The sequence below is a fragment of the Vicia villosa genome, unplaced genomic scaffold (assembly GCF_029867415.1).
Source record: "Vicia villosa cultivar HV-30 ecotype Madison, WI unplaced genomic scaffold, Vvil1.0 ctg.000114F_1_1, whole genome shotgun sequence".
In the NCBI taxonomy this organism is placed as follows: domain Eukaryota; kingdom Viridiplantae; phylum Streptophyta; class Magnoliopsida; order Fabales; family Fabaceae; genus Vicia; species Vicia villosa.
The window spans coordinates 732,857-748,606 of record NW_026705022.1 but is presented as its reverse complement, the minus strand read 5'-3'; the positions used below and the strand labels follow the sequence as shown (position 1 = coordinate 748,606).

The 15,750-nt window shown below is 29.1% G+C and overlaps 3 protein-coding genes across 3 annotated transcripts in view; 1 reads left to right on the top strand and 2 right to left on the bottom strand.

The window, feature by feature from the left end:
- LOC131624345 (plastidic glucose transporter 4-like) overlaps nt 1-15,750 on the bottom strand; it is a 72,529-nt gene that overhangs the window by 41,270 nt on the left and 15,509 nt on the right. The window lies entirely within an intron of this gene.
- Nucleotides 4,978-6,030, top strand: LOC131624381 (floral homeotic protein AGAMOUS-like). Its single transcript, XM_058895332.1, has one exon. The coding sequence runs from the start codon at nt 4,978-4,980 to the stop codon at nt 6,028-6,030; it is 1,053 nt and encodes a 350-aa protein (XP_058751315.1).
- On the bottom strand, nt 6,441-9,141 carry LOC131624348 (delta(7)-sterol-C5(6)-desaturase-like). Its single transcript, XM_058895299.1, has 3 exons — nt 8,835-9,141; nt 7,773-8,078; nt 6,441-6,980 (listed from the first exon to the last, which is right to left on the bottom strand). The coding sequence occupies exons 1-3, from the start codon at nt 9,061-9,063 to the stop codon at nt 6,688-6,690; spliced, it is 828 nt and encodes a 275-aa protein (XP_058751282.1). The 5' UTR covers nt 9,064-9,141; the 3' UTR covers nt 6,441-6,687.

Sequence of the window (15,750 nt, the reverse complement as noted above, 5' to 3'; positions counted from 1 at the left end):
GTATGAAACAATATGTCAAGTGAGCTTATTTATAGTAGTGGGATAATATTATGGACCACACAAATTCTATCCGTTGACAGAGAATGTACCGGATATGTAACTCCGGAATCACCCTTATTTATTCCGGAGATGCATCTCCAAAAAGTTCTCAGGTATTAAAAAACAAAAAGAGAACGGAAACGAGGCATGTAATTGTATATGAAGTTGACATTTTTGGACAAACTACAAAATGCATAATACATTAACAAAATGTCATATACAATAAAATGATAAATAACTACTTAAATGATCTAAAATAATTGTCGCCTTCCAAATCTACAGGTAGTACCCCTTTGATTTTTCCTTATTTTTTTTCTATTTTCAATGTTGTTTAATTTGGTGTACTCTTGCATCCTTTCAATTAGAGTTGTCAAAATGGGCTAGCCAATATGGGCTGGCCCACCAGGCCCGAAAAATCATAGGGATTGGGCCTTAAAATTAGACCCATATTTTTCAAGGCTTTTTTAGCCCAGCCCTGAAAAGCCCGCTACCCATTAGGGCTAACCCATATGGGTCGTGGGTAGTCCATTACGTCCGCATAATTATAAATTTTAAAACAATATATTAATATTTATATTATCTTATTCCAAAATAGCATATCGATTTTTCTCACTTCACTAAATTTTATCTCTGTTTTATTCAATCTTTCTCTTTTAAATATTATACATTAATATAATCAACATTTTTTCATCGCATTATATTAGTTTTCTCTTATAATAAATATTCAAGTATTATTTTATAGAATTTAGACATATATTGTATTTAGAAACACATTATAGTATTTATAAGAGATAATATAGTACTTAAAATGTATTATATTTAAAATAGCATAATTTAAAATTTTATTTATAATAAATATTATGAATTTTTATTTATTATTTTTTTAAATAAAAAAACCCATTTAGGACCGGGTAGCCCGAAGCCCATATAAGGCCGGGCTCGGGTAGTAAACCTCGAGCCCATATTATACCGGGCCTTTTTGGCCCAGCCCTAAAAAGCTCAGGGCCCACCAGGGCCGGCCCGTTTAGGGCCGGGTAACCCATATTGACAACTCTACTTTCAATAAATTGGTCCGACAAAGTCTCAAATTGGATTGTATAATGATTCGCCCACTCTGGTGATATAAGTAGTATAGTACATCCCTGTTTCAAATACACTTGAAAAAATGCCGCAGATTTGACACTCATCCATAGGGGTGGAAATAGGCTAGGCTAGACTTTAGAAGACCTGAGTCTGACATATGATAAACTTGAAAGGCCTGAACCTGACTTATGCCCTATTATAGGCTCTCTTTTTTGGCATAGCCTGACCTTTTTAAAAGTCTGACTTGTCCTAAAAGCATGTTTAAAAATTTGTTTTTCATTAAGGTTTTCAATTAATCCATATTGCTTAAGAAACCTTATAGTCCGACCTATATATACATATATAGGGTGACCTATTTAGCCTTTTTTTTCTAATATATATATATATATATATATATATACACACCGACCTATAAGATTTCATAGGTTTTTTTAATAATGCTGACCTATTTAATTAAATAGGCTTTTAAAAAGGTCTAAGTCTGACGTGACCTTAAGTAGGTTAGGCTATATAAGCCCTTGTATGCCGGTCTGACCTATTTTCACCCTACTCACCTAATATACTATCATTAAAATTTTTAAATTAATCACAAAATTGAATTTGATGGTATTAAACCGAATTGCAAATAATTTTTTCTTTTATTAGATGATTTTTTTTCTTTAAAATCTTCGAAAGGGCGTCACAAACACCCCTATTTCTTAGTTAAAGTTTTATTTATTAAAAAATTAATCAATCTTTTAAATACATTTAAATTTTTTTTTTGTGTTTTGTAATATTATACAAACTATTTTTTGATTTAAAATAAATGGAGTTTTGTTATTTTTAGTTTTGATGAGCTTTCCATTCAAATTTTAATTTAAGCTCTAAATTGGTTGGGTCCACCTTGAATGGTGGTAAATTTACTCCTACATTCAATCAAATCACATCACATAATAATGTCGCTTTTATAAACTATTTTTAAAATACCTACGTGAGATTAAATATAGATTAATTTCTTAGAAAAATTAATAGTTTTACACTAGCGGAGTAATACATTTTACATATAAATCAAATCAAATATCATGATGTCATATTAATGAATTAGATTCTAAAATATATTCTCCGGATAAATTTATTGTGACCTTTTTAACTAAATAATAATTCAATCATTTGAATTAATTAAAATCTAATGATTATAATGACTTGTTCTCTCATTAATGGTTAAATTTATATAACTTTAATTGCCATGCATATTCTTGGTGTAAAGTTTTATATTCTCATCACATTTCAATCATTCTTGGACATGTGATTTTAAAAGTAATTATAATAAAATTGAAAATTTTAAGATCTAATATTTTGAATAAAATTATATTTATAATCATAATCATATATTGAATTATTGAAAAGATTAATCAATTAAATCCAATAACAAACTCAATTTCCTCACACTATAATTTGAATGAGAAGATTAATTTTTCTCCCTTTTTTAACATTAATTTCTTTATATATGGTAGAATATATAGTGTAGAAAAATTATATTTGGAACAAAATTTTGCAAGAAGTGGAAACAAGAAAGGGGGGCTAGGAAACACAACCAAGAATAAGAAAAATTAAATGTGAGTTTGTTTTTTCTTTTCTTATTTTTCTCAAGCAATTTTTTTTGGCATATTTAGTCCCAAGTACTTTAAATTTAATGTTCTGCTTTAGTTTTTTTTTTTTAAAAGTTACAAATTAATCTTTTAACTTTACTTCAATTATTTAATTTGGTCTCTTCCGTCAATTTATGACAAAAAAAAATGTTAAGTTCTGATAAGTTTTATGTACAATAAAACTCAAAGTTCAAAGTTCAAATGTGACTAAATATTTTGTACTATGAAAAATACTAAGAACACTTTCTTTTTAACACTCTCTCACTCTCTTTTTTATTGGTTGGAACATGTGTGAGTCTTGCCACTTTATGTGAAACCTATTTTCAAATAAAAAAATTTGTGATATTGAAATAGACTTTTCACTTAAATAGGTGTCATAAAAATGATCATAGTACATTAAGTAGAAACTCTACTTTATATTACAAATATTAAGTCATATTTAGACCTTGTTCTTCTACTTCTTCACTGTGTTAGAGCATTTTCAATATTGTAGTTTTAAGGAATTTATTTTAAAGAATTTTAATAGACACTTTATAATGAAAAAGTATTTTACTATTCAATTAAACTTTTATTTAATCTATATAAGTTTTGTGATATTCAATTAAGTTAATATAGAATTTTTTTGAAAATTCTATGGTACTCAATCAAGATATTTTACAATTTTAAGAAAATATTGTGATAGATGAAGTAAATGAAGGTATCTAAATGAAGTAAAACTGGACTATCTTTTAGTGCTTACCATTCTTTTGCTTTGTTGCTTGCTTATATAGTGCAACGTAATTTTTAATATTTTTTATAATTAAAATTAAGTTATTAGCAATTTAAATTTATTTAGATATTCATTGTACTATGATATATAATGAATTTAATTTAGTTTAATCAATAAATTATATATTTTCAATAAATTGTAATCGTCAAATTATAATTACTTATAAATTAAAATTGATTAGTTACTTGTTGACTAGATAAAGCTTTTAAACTTAAGTTTTGTCGTGAAAATTTTACTCTATTTTATTTTTAATTAAAAAACTAAATAATAGTATTTGTTAGATTCATTTTTATTTATTTATTTAATTGAATTATTAACATACTTTTGATTGAGGTGTATAGAGAAGGGTTCAAATATCAATCAATATCAATGAATTTAAATTAAATTTGATACCAAATAAAAAACTTGAAAAAGCACGTAAAAATGAATGCTATTTCGCAGGTTTTAAACATAATTGATTATTTTTATTCTATAACATTAATTTTTAATATATTATATAGTTAAAAAAAATAAATTTATAATTTAAAAATATTATTAAAAATAATATAATTTTAAAGTATTATTTATTTGATAATCACGTTAAAAATATTATAATTTAAATATTACTAAAAATATTTATTTGATAAATTATTATTAAATATATTTACCCTAAATTTATAAAAATATTATTAAAAAAATTTACAGTTTATAATTTAAACAAACACTTGTTTTGTCTCCTATTATTTGGTAAAGTAATAATAATTGACCCTAAACCTATATAAAACAAAAATAGAAAATAACTTTCAAAAAGGAAAGATATTATTTGTATATGATAAATTAGCTTAATTGTTGATTGATTTATATTCAATTATTTTATTTTCTATCTATACCTTCCCTTTTCACTTGCATCATAAAAATTCTCTAAATACATAACATTAATACACACACAAAAAAAAAAGTAAAAGGAGAGAATTGAGCGACTCTATATTAGAGTTCCAATTCCCCTAAGATTCATTCATACACTAAAAGAACAGAAAGAGAGAATTGTAAGGTGCATAGAGGTAAGTTTTCTTAAATTCATATCTATATTCTTGCTCATATTATGAATCTTCATTCTATGATTCTTTTATTTTTGTATTCAATCACTTGCGTTTATTTTAAATTTTGAATGTGGTAGGGAAAATTTGATCCATAAATTAGAATTTTTTTTGTTAAGCACGATCAATAGTGTTTGTGTTAATTCATAAATCTGTTTATTGATATTTTTTGTGCACCATGAACATGATAAATTTGATGTCTATTATTAAAATTTTAAAATTGTGTTTTTACACTTCACTAATATATAATTGTAAATCTTTTATTTAGTTTTTTTTGTTATTAAGATATGTTATTTTTATAGATATACTATACTATGTTTTTTTTAATCAAATATACTATATTAGGTTATGGATGCATGATTTTGTAATTTGTTTGTAGAAAATGGGCCGTGGAAGAATAACTATGGAACTCATTCAAAATGAGAAAGCAAGAAAGACAACATTCCATAAGAGAAAGAATGGATTGTTGAAAAAAGTGAATGAATTTTCCATTCTTTGTGATGTTGATATTTGTGTAATTCTCTATGCTCCAAACTTTGAAGGTCAAGGATATGTTGAACCTGAAACATGGCCCAGAGACACAAAAGAGGTAGAAAGAATTCTCGAAAAGTACTATAACACTACCAGCGATAGGCGCCCAAAGATCTATGATGTTCATGAATATTATAAAGAGAGAGTGAAAAAAATTGAATTTGAGGTTTCCAAAGTGCGCAAAGATAAGTTAAAGCTCATGTATCCAACTTGGGATCCATCTTTCGATTCTATTGGAGGGGAAGATTTGAGGCTACTTGCTAGAATATTGGATGCTAAGCTTGATGCTTGTAATCAAAAGATGAATATGCTAAAAGGAGATTTTAAGGAAAAAGCAATAGCTCAAGAATCACACAAGGTTGATCAACTTATGAATGCTCCTTACATTGCTTCAAATTCAAGTAACTACTACAATCTCATGCAAAACAACGTGCCTCAACCACAAATTTACCCTCCTCCATTGATTAATATTAATGATAAAAACCTAAACTCTTTAGGGTTTTTTCCATTTCAAATCGGGCAAAGCTCGCAGTCTTCTTCTATGCTTACCAACACACAAGGTTGCTCATATCAGGTCGAGCCTGTGGAGAGTAGATATACGCAACCTTATCCATATAAGCAAATTGATACTAATTGTGCGAATTGGAGCAATCAAGTTAATGCTAATGTTACTTATGAACCAAGTATCGGTACGATGAAGAATAATGAAGCTGTTGAAAATAATGAAAACGTGTTACCATACTATTACAATGGAAATGCTATGCAATCATATCCTATTGCTATGCATACTCTTCCTCATCAGAATCATCAAAACCTACCTCATGGATACCAACTAAATGGATTTTATGATATGGATTTTCTTCAAGGTCATCATATCTTCAACTATACGGATGGAAGGAAGTAGCTTTTAATACTTTGAATATTTATTCTAGCTTTTTAATTTAATATTGTTTCATTTGGTTCTGTTTTATGTAGACACGTGAATTTCTTTTCTTGTTAATTTGATATATTGCTTATTATGGTTTTTTGGAACTGAAAATTGAATCTTATTATGTTATTGCATGCAAGTTCCCTTTGTTGATATTTGTTGTGCTATGATCACAAAAACGAGTTAGTTAATCACAAAAACGAGTGAACTCGCATATAAATTATCTTTTAACAATGTAGCAATAAAACGATATAGCACTATTTCAATGCGGAATTTAACCGGTCCTCTATTTGTGATTGACATTTGGTTTTGTTTATGTTTAGAATGTGAAATTGTTGTCAACATAATTGGATATCTGATTCTGTTATTCATGTGTTGCCAAGCAATTTGAGAAAGAAAATAAGCACAAAAAATAGAATGAGGTATACAAAGTAAAAATTGAGTCACATCAACCCTATCTCTACTTTCTAATAGCATCAACCTTTTGATGAAACACACAAGAAACATACATTGGAAAACACATTGTTTTATGCTTTACATGCAATGAACCACATTTCAACAACAATCAATCCAGTCAAGATAACTTTCAACCAACAAAACCGAGACGAGACGAGATTTCATCATGCAGACTAATCACATCGCTTTGCCTTGGTCTTCCTCTGGGTCGCGAAGAGTGCCAAACATCCAATCCATCCATATGGTGTAATGACCATAGTTATGTCGGTATGTAGTGTGATGAATGGTGTGGTAACCAGCTCCCATAACAGGCCACAATTTTCCATGAATGCAGTCATGAATATTTGCAGTCCAAACACCTTCGATGAATAAGAGCGCTAAATGTGCGATGAAATGGACTGGAACAATAAACAAAGCTAGACTGTGTGGTAATGCTTGAAGTATTCCATCAAGAGGATGGAAAGCCAAACCTGATATATATATATATATATATATTTGACGAAAAACTAGTCAGTTCATCATTAAATATCTTAGAGACGAAAGCAATGCTTTAAAAACTGAACCAGATATTGAACCGGCAAGATTTCCAAATCATGGTTCAACTGATTTAAACAACTTGAACCTCGACAAGACTCAACTATCATTTTATTCTACAATAGAAGTTACCCTCTGTTGGGGTCATGAGGGGAACCAGGGGGATTACTCATATTGGACCAAGAGCAACTGACATCACATCTTCACTAAAAACTTTGAGACATTGAGTTTATGAGTCCTCGCACTTATATACTATTCAACTTTCACTTTTTCCAAACAATGTGAAACTTCTAACTCATACTTGCCACACAATAATCTCACCCTCAAGTGATTTTGTCCATTCATCTGGATATGTTTTCCCTCAAGTGAAAGTTTTTTCATCCACATACACTTGCACCGTTGTTGCTGTTGTTGTTGCATCAACGGGACATGCCGCCTGACCATTATTGTCAGGAAGATTTTCGACACAAGGAGCTGGTTCTTTTTAATTGAACCAAGAGCTCGGAATCGGATACCAGTGTTGAGTCTAGAACTAGACTCCCTAACAACAGCATTTATAGTTTTAATGCGACTGACAAACTAAGGAAACACTTGGTTAACACAGTTAGGCATTCTAGCCAAGCTCTAATCCTTAAAATCAGAATCACCTAACATAGCATATACATTTTCAATACTACATGACTATGATTATGTGTGGTGTTGAAATATCAAATTAGTAACATACTCACCTGCAAATGGGGAGAGAGTATTCTGTTTATTGTAGATATGATGCGTCGCATGAAGATATTTGTAAAGCGGTTTTATGTCATGCAACTCTCTGTGCATCCAATATATACCAAACTCTACAATAACCATATAAATTGCTAGATAACCAATGTATTCAACCCAGCCAACATTATCGAATCTAGGAAAGGACTTTGTCCACCCAATTTCTGTCAGGTACTCTGAAAAAGTCGGAAGCATGCAGTACCAAGGCATTGCTTTCATAGCAACCGATATTTGCAAGAGCATTGCTTTGCGCGAAGGAATCGCATCTGCAACAATAGATTTCAATACATCAATTGTAAAATAAAACCATGCTTCTAAAGCGTGAGTTAGGATTCATAGTGACGAAAACTGATTTCTCATAAATCATATGTAAAGTTGATTTATGACATGTTTGGATATATCCAGACACAGATGAGTTGAACAGTAAATTTCAGCATAGAAACACAACTGATGACAAAAGTTTTAAATCTGAGCTTCAAGTTTGAATCTATCTAATACAAAGGAAAAATCAATTTTACTTGTTACACCTAAACATGTCAAAATCAAAATCAATTTTATACATCTAGAATCAATTCTGGAGGCTATCTGGTAAAGTCAATTCAGTAACCAACTCCAAAAAGATCAAAATTCAAAATACAGATCCAAAATAATATTATTTTATAAATCTAAGTGTATTTGGTTCTGCAGTGACGAGAATTGGGAAAAAAGTGAATTTGTAGAACTATCACCTCAACTGTTCATAAACCAAAAAGTCAACAACTGAAATCTAATCAAACTTTGAACTTCAATTTTCCACCCCATAAGATTAAATCTAAAACCAATTAACCAATTACACACTAAATCAAGAAAAAGAACACACACACAAAAAAATCAAACCAAAAAAAAATAATCTTTTCCTAAAAAAAAAATTGTGAAAACTACAGAGCAAGCAAAACCCATTTCACAAGAGACGAATAAAAAAAATTAAGCAAACCCCATTTCAAATTAAGCCGAAAAGACAACAGAAACGATAAAAAAGTAACCTTTGGGGAGAAAAACGTTGCGTTTCCAAACGTAAATAACGAAGCACCATAAGAAACCAGAGATGAAGTAAAGAAGAACGCCGCCAATGTAATTGCGAAGCCATGTCTGGATGAAGCGAGGGAGGGGGGCCCAGAAGTAGTTTGGGAGGAAGAAGCCGAGAACAATGCGATTGTAGAAGTCGGTGTCTTCAATGAAGAATTGACGATAATCGGTTGTTGGGTTTTCCATTGATGAAAAGAGAGTGAGAGACAGAGCACGAGGGAGTGAGTTGTGAAAAGTGACGAGTGATAAAGGGAATGATGCTTGAGATCTTTTAAAAGTTCTTTTTTTTCAACTATCACTTGTTATTTTATGAATAGAAGAAATAAATAAAATGGTTAAAAGAATAATTTTGTAAACATTGAAAAGTTGATTTTGTGTATAAGTTTTTTTTACTAATTTGTGATTTTTTTTAAGTTGGTTTTGTAAAAATTCATTTTATAGAAATAATATTATTTAAAATGTGTGAAAATTAAAAAGTGATTTTATTCACTAGTTAAAAAGAATGAAAATTTCATTCTATCATTTGAGAATTTTGAACGGAACAAGATAAATTTTTTATTCTGCTCAAATCGAATGGAAAGAAATATGGTGATAAACGATTGAATGAAATATAATTCATACAACTTCATTATGCTCGCTCGGATGCATCAAACTTTTCGATACTGCTCTACTTTTTCAGACTCTCTATCAATCCAAACAAATCTTAAAGAATGTAGATTCCTTTTACATTTGATGAAAACTATATGCAAACAAGCAGTGATTACAAATGTTACGAGACAATTGAAATGGAACATACTTCATACATAGTCTAAAAGCAATTCTAAGAGAAAACGCTACATAGTCATAACAGATTATACATAGAATTTTCAAAAGTTAAGGCACAACTAAACCAAAAGCAACAACATATCATCCATCAATCCACTCTCTTGCAAACACCAACAATGGCAATGTGGAAGTGAGAATCCATAGTCTTTTTCTGAATCCAATTAAGGATGATTTATTTGACTCCGAATTGGCCAACATATTCGACATTCTCTGGTCTCAAAATTGGCCAACATATTTGAGTGTTCACAAACTAATAGATGACTAGATATAGTTATGAAATGTGTGTTGTACTCATAAACTTCCTCAATCACTATTAAATCCCAATAGACACACATAACCATACTACAAGCCACAAAAATCTTTTGAGTCATTTTGACAAACACCAAGAGTGCATCAATTACTACTAAAACACAAAAACACAAAACAAAAAACAAGAAAACAAAATCAAACATCCCTATTAGGATTTTCATACTGTATAACCATGGCGGCTTCAGATGTGGACAAAAATTTATGGGCAGCAAGGTTGTAGGAGCAACTATTGTAAAAAGAGATGCTTCCACTATTGTCGCGTTTGAGATGTGCAAAAAATCCACAACTAACTTGTCATTTCTTGGTGGTGGTGGTTCCGGTGCCGGCCCCAAAAGAAGAAAAGGAAACTTAATGGTTGATAGTGGTGGAGAGAGGGAGATTCCAGTGAAAAGCTTAGTTATGAGGACATGAGAAGGAAAATGGATGGAAAGGAAAGTGCTCTCGAAAGAGAGGGATGTGGCCACCATAGAGGTGGAGGGAGAAGAGCATCAAGGAGGTGAGGAGAAACCACCAAACCCTAGAGGATTGGGGGAAAAGTTTTTTAGAGACCCTTTTATGAAAGTTTTTTTCTTCTAATTATCTTGATATCTCTAACTTTCTCTGCATAAAAATGGTGATTATCGTTATATCTATTTAGGATAGTCGTGATAAATGATGGTTTAACATTTGATTATAATAAGACTTTACTTGTTTATCAAAAAACTTATATCCCAATGAGTGTCCTTTAAAAGTTTCAAACTAGATGGCTTATCCTTTCAGTTAACATGACTTTTATTATAATGTCTCTCATGTATATACTATATAGTGAGTGATAGAATTATAGTTTGTCATAATTCCTCCTTATAAATCCGACTTGTAAGGTTATGGGTGTCATCCTTAATAAACTCTTTGTATGCTCTACCTTTAACTTATGTGAGACTTGCATTTTTCCTAACGCACCTCCCTCACGTCCAACACTATTAGGCTTGGTGTGCGCATATAAACGATGGATGGCCCGAGCTTTCGATAAGTGAGACTTGTTTTTTCCAATACACTGCCTTGCACCCATCACTATTAGACTTGGTACACATATAAGCAGTGGATGGCCCGAATCGATAGACATTTGATATAATGATGGTTTCACGATTTTACCAGTAATATTTGTGGGGACAGTTTTGATAACACTGCTTTTAGTTATGATGACATTATTTAGTGGAATAATTTCTCTAATTTTATTAATCAAGATTTCTTTATGAATCAAAATTTCTTTAGGAACATATGTCTTTGATACCAAGTTCTCAGACCATACGGAAACCATGATATGGTGCCATCAGCTCAGCATGAAGGATGTTGGAATAACCAATATTACTGGTAAAATCGTGAAATCAAGCACCATCAACATTTCAAATAAATCCACTAAAATCCAAGACGCCGAAATTACCGATGCTACTGCAATCAAAATTGAAAATTATATTACTACCTTTTTGTGCATTCTATGTGATCGTTCTCGCTGGATGAGATAAATTATGCTTGAGAAAACATTTAGCTAACAAATTAGCATAATTCACTGTGATAAGATTCAAAGTATAGGAAGATGTCACTTCATTCGCAAGACATATTTTGTTCTTAGCGAGCCATAACCACCAGGAAGTAGCCAAAAAGATAGTCATCATCAATGCCATATCTAATTCAATCATATAAACTATTCACTTGAAAGAATAATGGGTCCTAAAAGCCAATAGATTTCCAAAAACAAGTAGCAAATTCACATTCTCTTAGGCAATGTAAAGTCGTCTCAGTGTCCTGATTGCATCTCGGACAAAGATTCATCTAGAGCATACCACGATGACACAACATCGATCTCATAGGAAAGGGCTTATGTAAAGTTGTCTAGAGAAAAAATTTCACCTTCTCAAGAACAGGTATATGTCACACCCACTTCCAAGAATTAATGTATGTTGTATTCCGAACAAATTCAAGTCTGTTGAGCTAATTATAGCCATCCCAAGATGTATATATACCATCAAAATTGTCTTTCCAAGTCAACCGATCAGACACCATAGAATTCAATTAAACGAGGAGCATTTTTAGGAGGTCATAAACAACCATATGAATACTAGTATATAATAAATCCAAGTTTCAATTCTCATTCAAGTAACCATTGTTCACTCGTATTTCTAAATCGTGTATATCCACACAAGAACATGCTTCGTTAATTTCTCTAACCCAGACCAATGGAAAAACTAGAAAGAGGAGTTCTCATTCCCCAATCTAAATTCAAAGTCATCTTTAAAAACATAGAAAACTTTATATTAAGAAACGCTTATTCGCTGGTATACTTATACTTCAAAACTTATACCCATAAAAAATCACAATTCTTGAAGACGACCCCAAACCACCTTATTTAACATAGGAATCTAATAGATGTTATTGGTTTACGATAGAAAAAAAGGTGTAATTAAATACAATATATTTGGATAAAATTGATATATATATATATATATATATATATATATATATATATATATATATATATATATATATATATATATATATATATATATATATATATATATAATGAAAAAGAAAAATATTGTATGGATATTGAGGACTATGTAGTACATTATTTAAGATAAGACTTTTTTGGTACAAATTATTTTAGATAATATTACTAATAAAGAATTGAAACAAAATTAGATTTGGCATATAGAATAAAATCAAACCAATTTATATGGTTTGAATACTTAAATGATTGCAAAGTGGAGCAACCAAACTGTGGACCATTGATGTTTCTGTGGGCTGAGTAAGAACGTGACAGAAACTGTCATCTCACTACCGTCCCCTTCTTTAAAATACACCTGAATTTATTTATTACACCAAGGGGTAATATCATACAATATAATAAAGCAAAATGAGATTTTTGGCAATTTTGACAAATGTCACAATTCTAGAGAGCTTACTATTTTTATTATTTCTACATTAGGAAATCTTACTATAATTGTTAATTTAATAATTCAATTTTTAAAAAAATTATTATATATTTACTTAAGTCTTATCATTATTATTTATAATTAATAATTAATAATTAATTATCAGCCTATTTAATTTATAGATTTTTTATAATAATTATGGACCATTTATTTTCCCCAAATTTTTTTACGTGAACCAACTCATTTTCACAATTCATCAATTCCAATACTTCCAATATGATAGACTTTTACGCTAAATCAATTCAGTTTTCCATTTCCAACAATTTTCATGCCTTTTGATATTTCTTTCACATATTAATCAAAATATTCATTTATGTATTGGTTTTTTTTGTGAAGTTCATAAACTTTTAAAGTTTTTGAACAACAGAGGTAAAGTTTGATTCTTGATTATTTCTGTGTTTTAGAGATCTAAGCATGTTGAGTTTTTTCTGAAAATCCAGTAAATCCAGGCTGTCTTTCTTTTTCTCTCTGTTTCAGATCTGCCGAAGGGTTATGTTGTGGAATTCGTCGCCGCCCGAAGTTTGTGGTGGTTAGGTGGTTTCGCAATTGGATGAAATTGAAAAGGTTTGGGTTGGGTGTTTGGTTGGGCAATTGTTAGTAGATATTGATTTTCTGAATTATGTATAAAATATTTGACTTCGGTAAGGGTAAGGATATCAAAGGTTGTTGTTATAAGTATATGATGTTTCTTAAGTTCCACATCATTGGTTGCTTTTTTATTTTTTCTGGAGATAACTTTTTAATTATTAAAATTTTTCAGATTTAAAAATGTTTGATTTTGTGTGTGTGAACCGTGAAGAAGCTGAGAGGAGATGGCAGTTCGATTAATGGTGGGTTCCATAACATTACTATAGCAATGTTCAGTTACTTTGAGATTTGAAGATGAAGATTGTTCATTTTTTTTTAATACATGTATTCCAATTAAAAAAAAATAAAAACGAAATGTTATTTTATTTTTTAATACATGTATTTCATTAATGTATTTCATTATTACTATTATATTTAAAATCCACAATAATTCATCCTTAGCTTTATTGTCGTTACGATGTAGATATACCTCCATCTTATTACATTTATCATTTCAATTCTTATACTAATTTTAGTATTAAAATTTTGATTGTTATTATTGATGTTTATTATTATTAATATTTATTTTTATTTTTATTATGTTGCAAAAAATCTAATTAAATAATAATTTTTTATCATTTTTTTGTGTGTCGTAACAATTGTAGAAAAAGTTATTTCCTTTGTATTAAATTGAAATATATCTTTGTATCTTATCTTTTTACTTACTTTATTTCAATATTATCCATTTGTTTATATTTGAAGTTTTTTTTTTTTTTGAACATTACTGATACAATTATTTAACGAGTTAATTTTTTTTAAATTTATACAAATTATTAATAAATTTGAAATGCCCAAATTATTTTATAATTTACAAAATAAATTAGTTAAGTAAACTTTTTTATGTATATTATTAATAACAATGACATTTTATCTATACAATAGTAATCTAACTATAAGCAAAATTTATAAATTATAAGTGTTTTTAAAATGAAAAATTTTACTTAGAAAATATTTAACCCGTGCCTCGCACGGGTCTAAGTACTAGTGTGTATATATATATATATATATATATATATATATATATATATATATATATATATATATATATATATATATATATATATATATATATATATATATATATATATATATATATATTATTTACAAAACAAGTAACTCATACATCTCACTTAATCAATAAAATCAAGGGGTAAAAAACATTTGTTAAATTATTTACACAAAATATTAATAAATTAATTTGTTCACAAACTACATTGGTTACACAGGATATTACATTGTTTATACAAAATATTAAAATAAAAATTAATTTGTTCATGAAGATCATATGTTAGATTTTCAATTCCTTGATATTTTTGGCAAGATCAAATGTTGGGTGCCGTTATATTCTCAATTGTTTTTTTATGCATTTGTTTCTGATATAAACAGAAAGATGGTTAGATAAAAAAAAGGGTTAGATTAATAAATGATTTTTTGCTCAAATAAATATTTAAGAACACAAACTTTAAACCCAAATGATTTTATACTCTTGCAATTTATCATAGAGAACTCTTCATGGTAAATACTCTTGCAAACCTTAATGATGTTTCAAGCGCTTCATGATGTTTCATTACCAAATTTAGATATCAGAATGCTTTTATAATGAAATTTTTTTAGGTTTCACGCAGATCACTAATGGAAATGTCTTGAGCGTCGATACTCATAAAATGGACAACACATATTTGTTTAAAGATGATGATCAATATCCTCAATTATAACGCTAAATTATTCCCTCGATTTTGTTCAAAACTGAGCGGCAAAAGCTTTTTTTTTTACAATACATTATTTACACATAATATTAAAACACAATATTATAACAAATCCAGATTTATAGTAAAATTTATATTTTATCCCTCAGTTATTAAGAAAATTGACAGGATAGATCATTTAGTTTACAAATAAAAGATATAATAAAAAGAAAGGTTTCCGAATTGTTTTTTTTCTCGGTTATAAGAAAATCTGATTTAAGATGTGGTTTTATTTCTAAAGCGTGCCGCGCATTGGAATTATATCATTAAAATAACAATGATCATCTATATTTAAAATGTAACGTATGTTTTGGATTTTTAAGAAGGCGTTTGAGCTTCATATTCTCCACTATTTAAACATTATTCATATTTTCAACGCCTCATTTCCAACTCTTTGT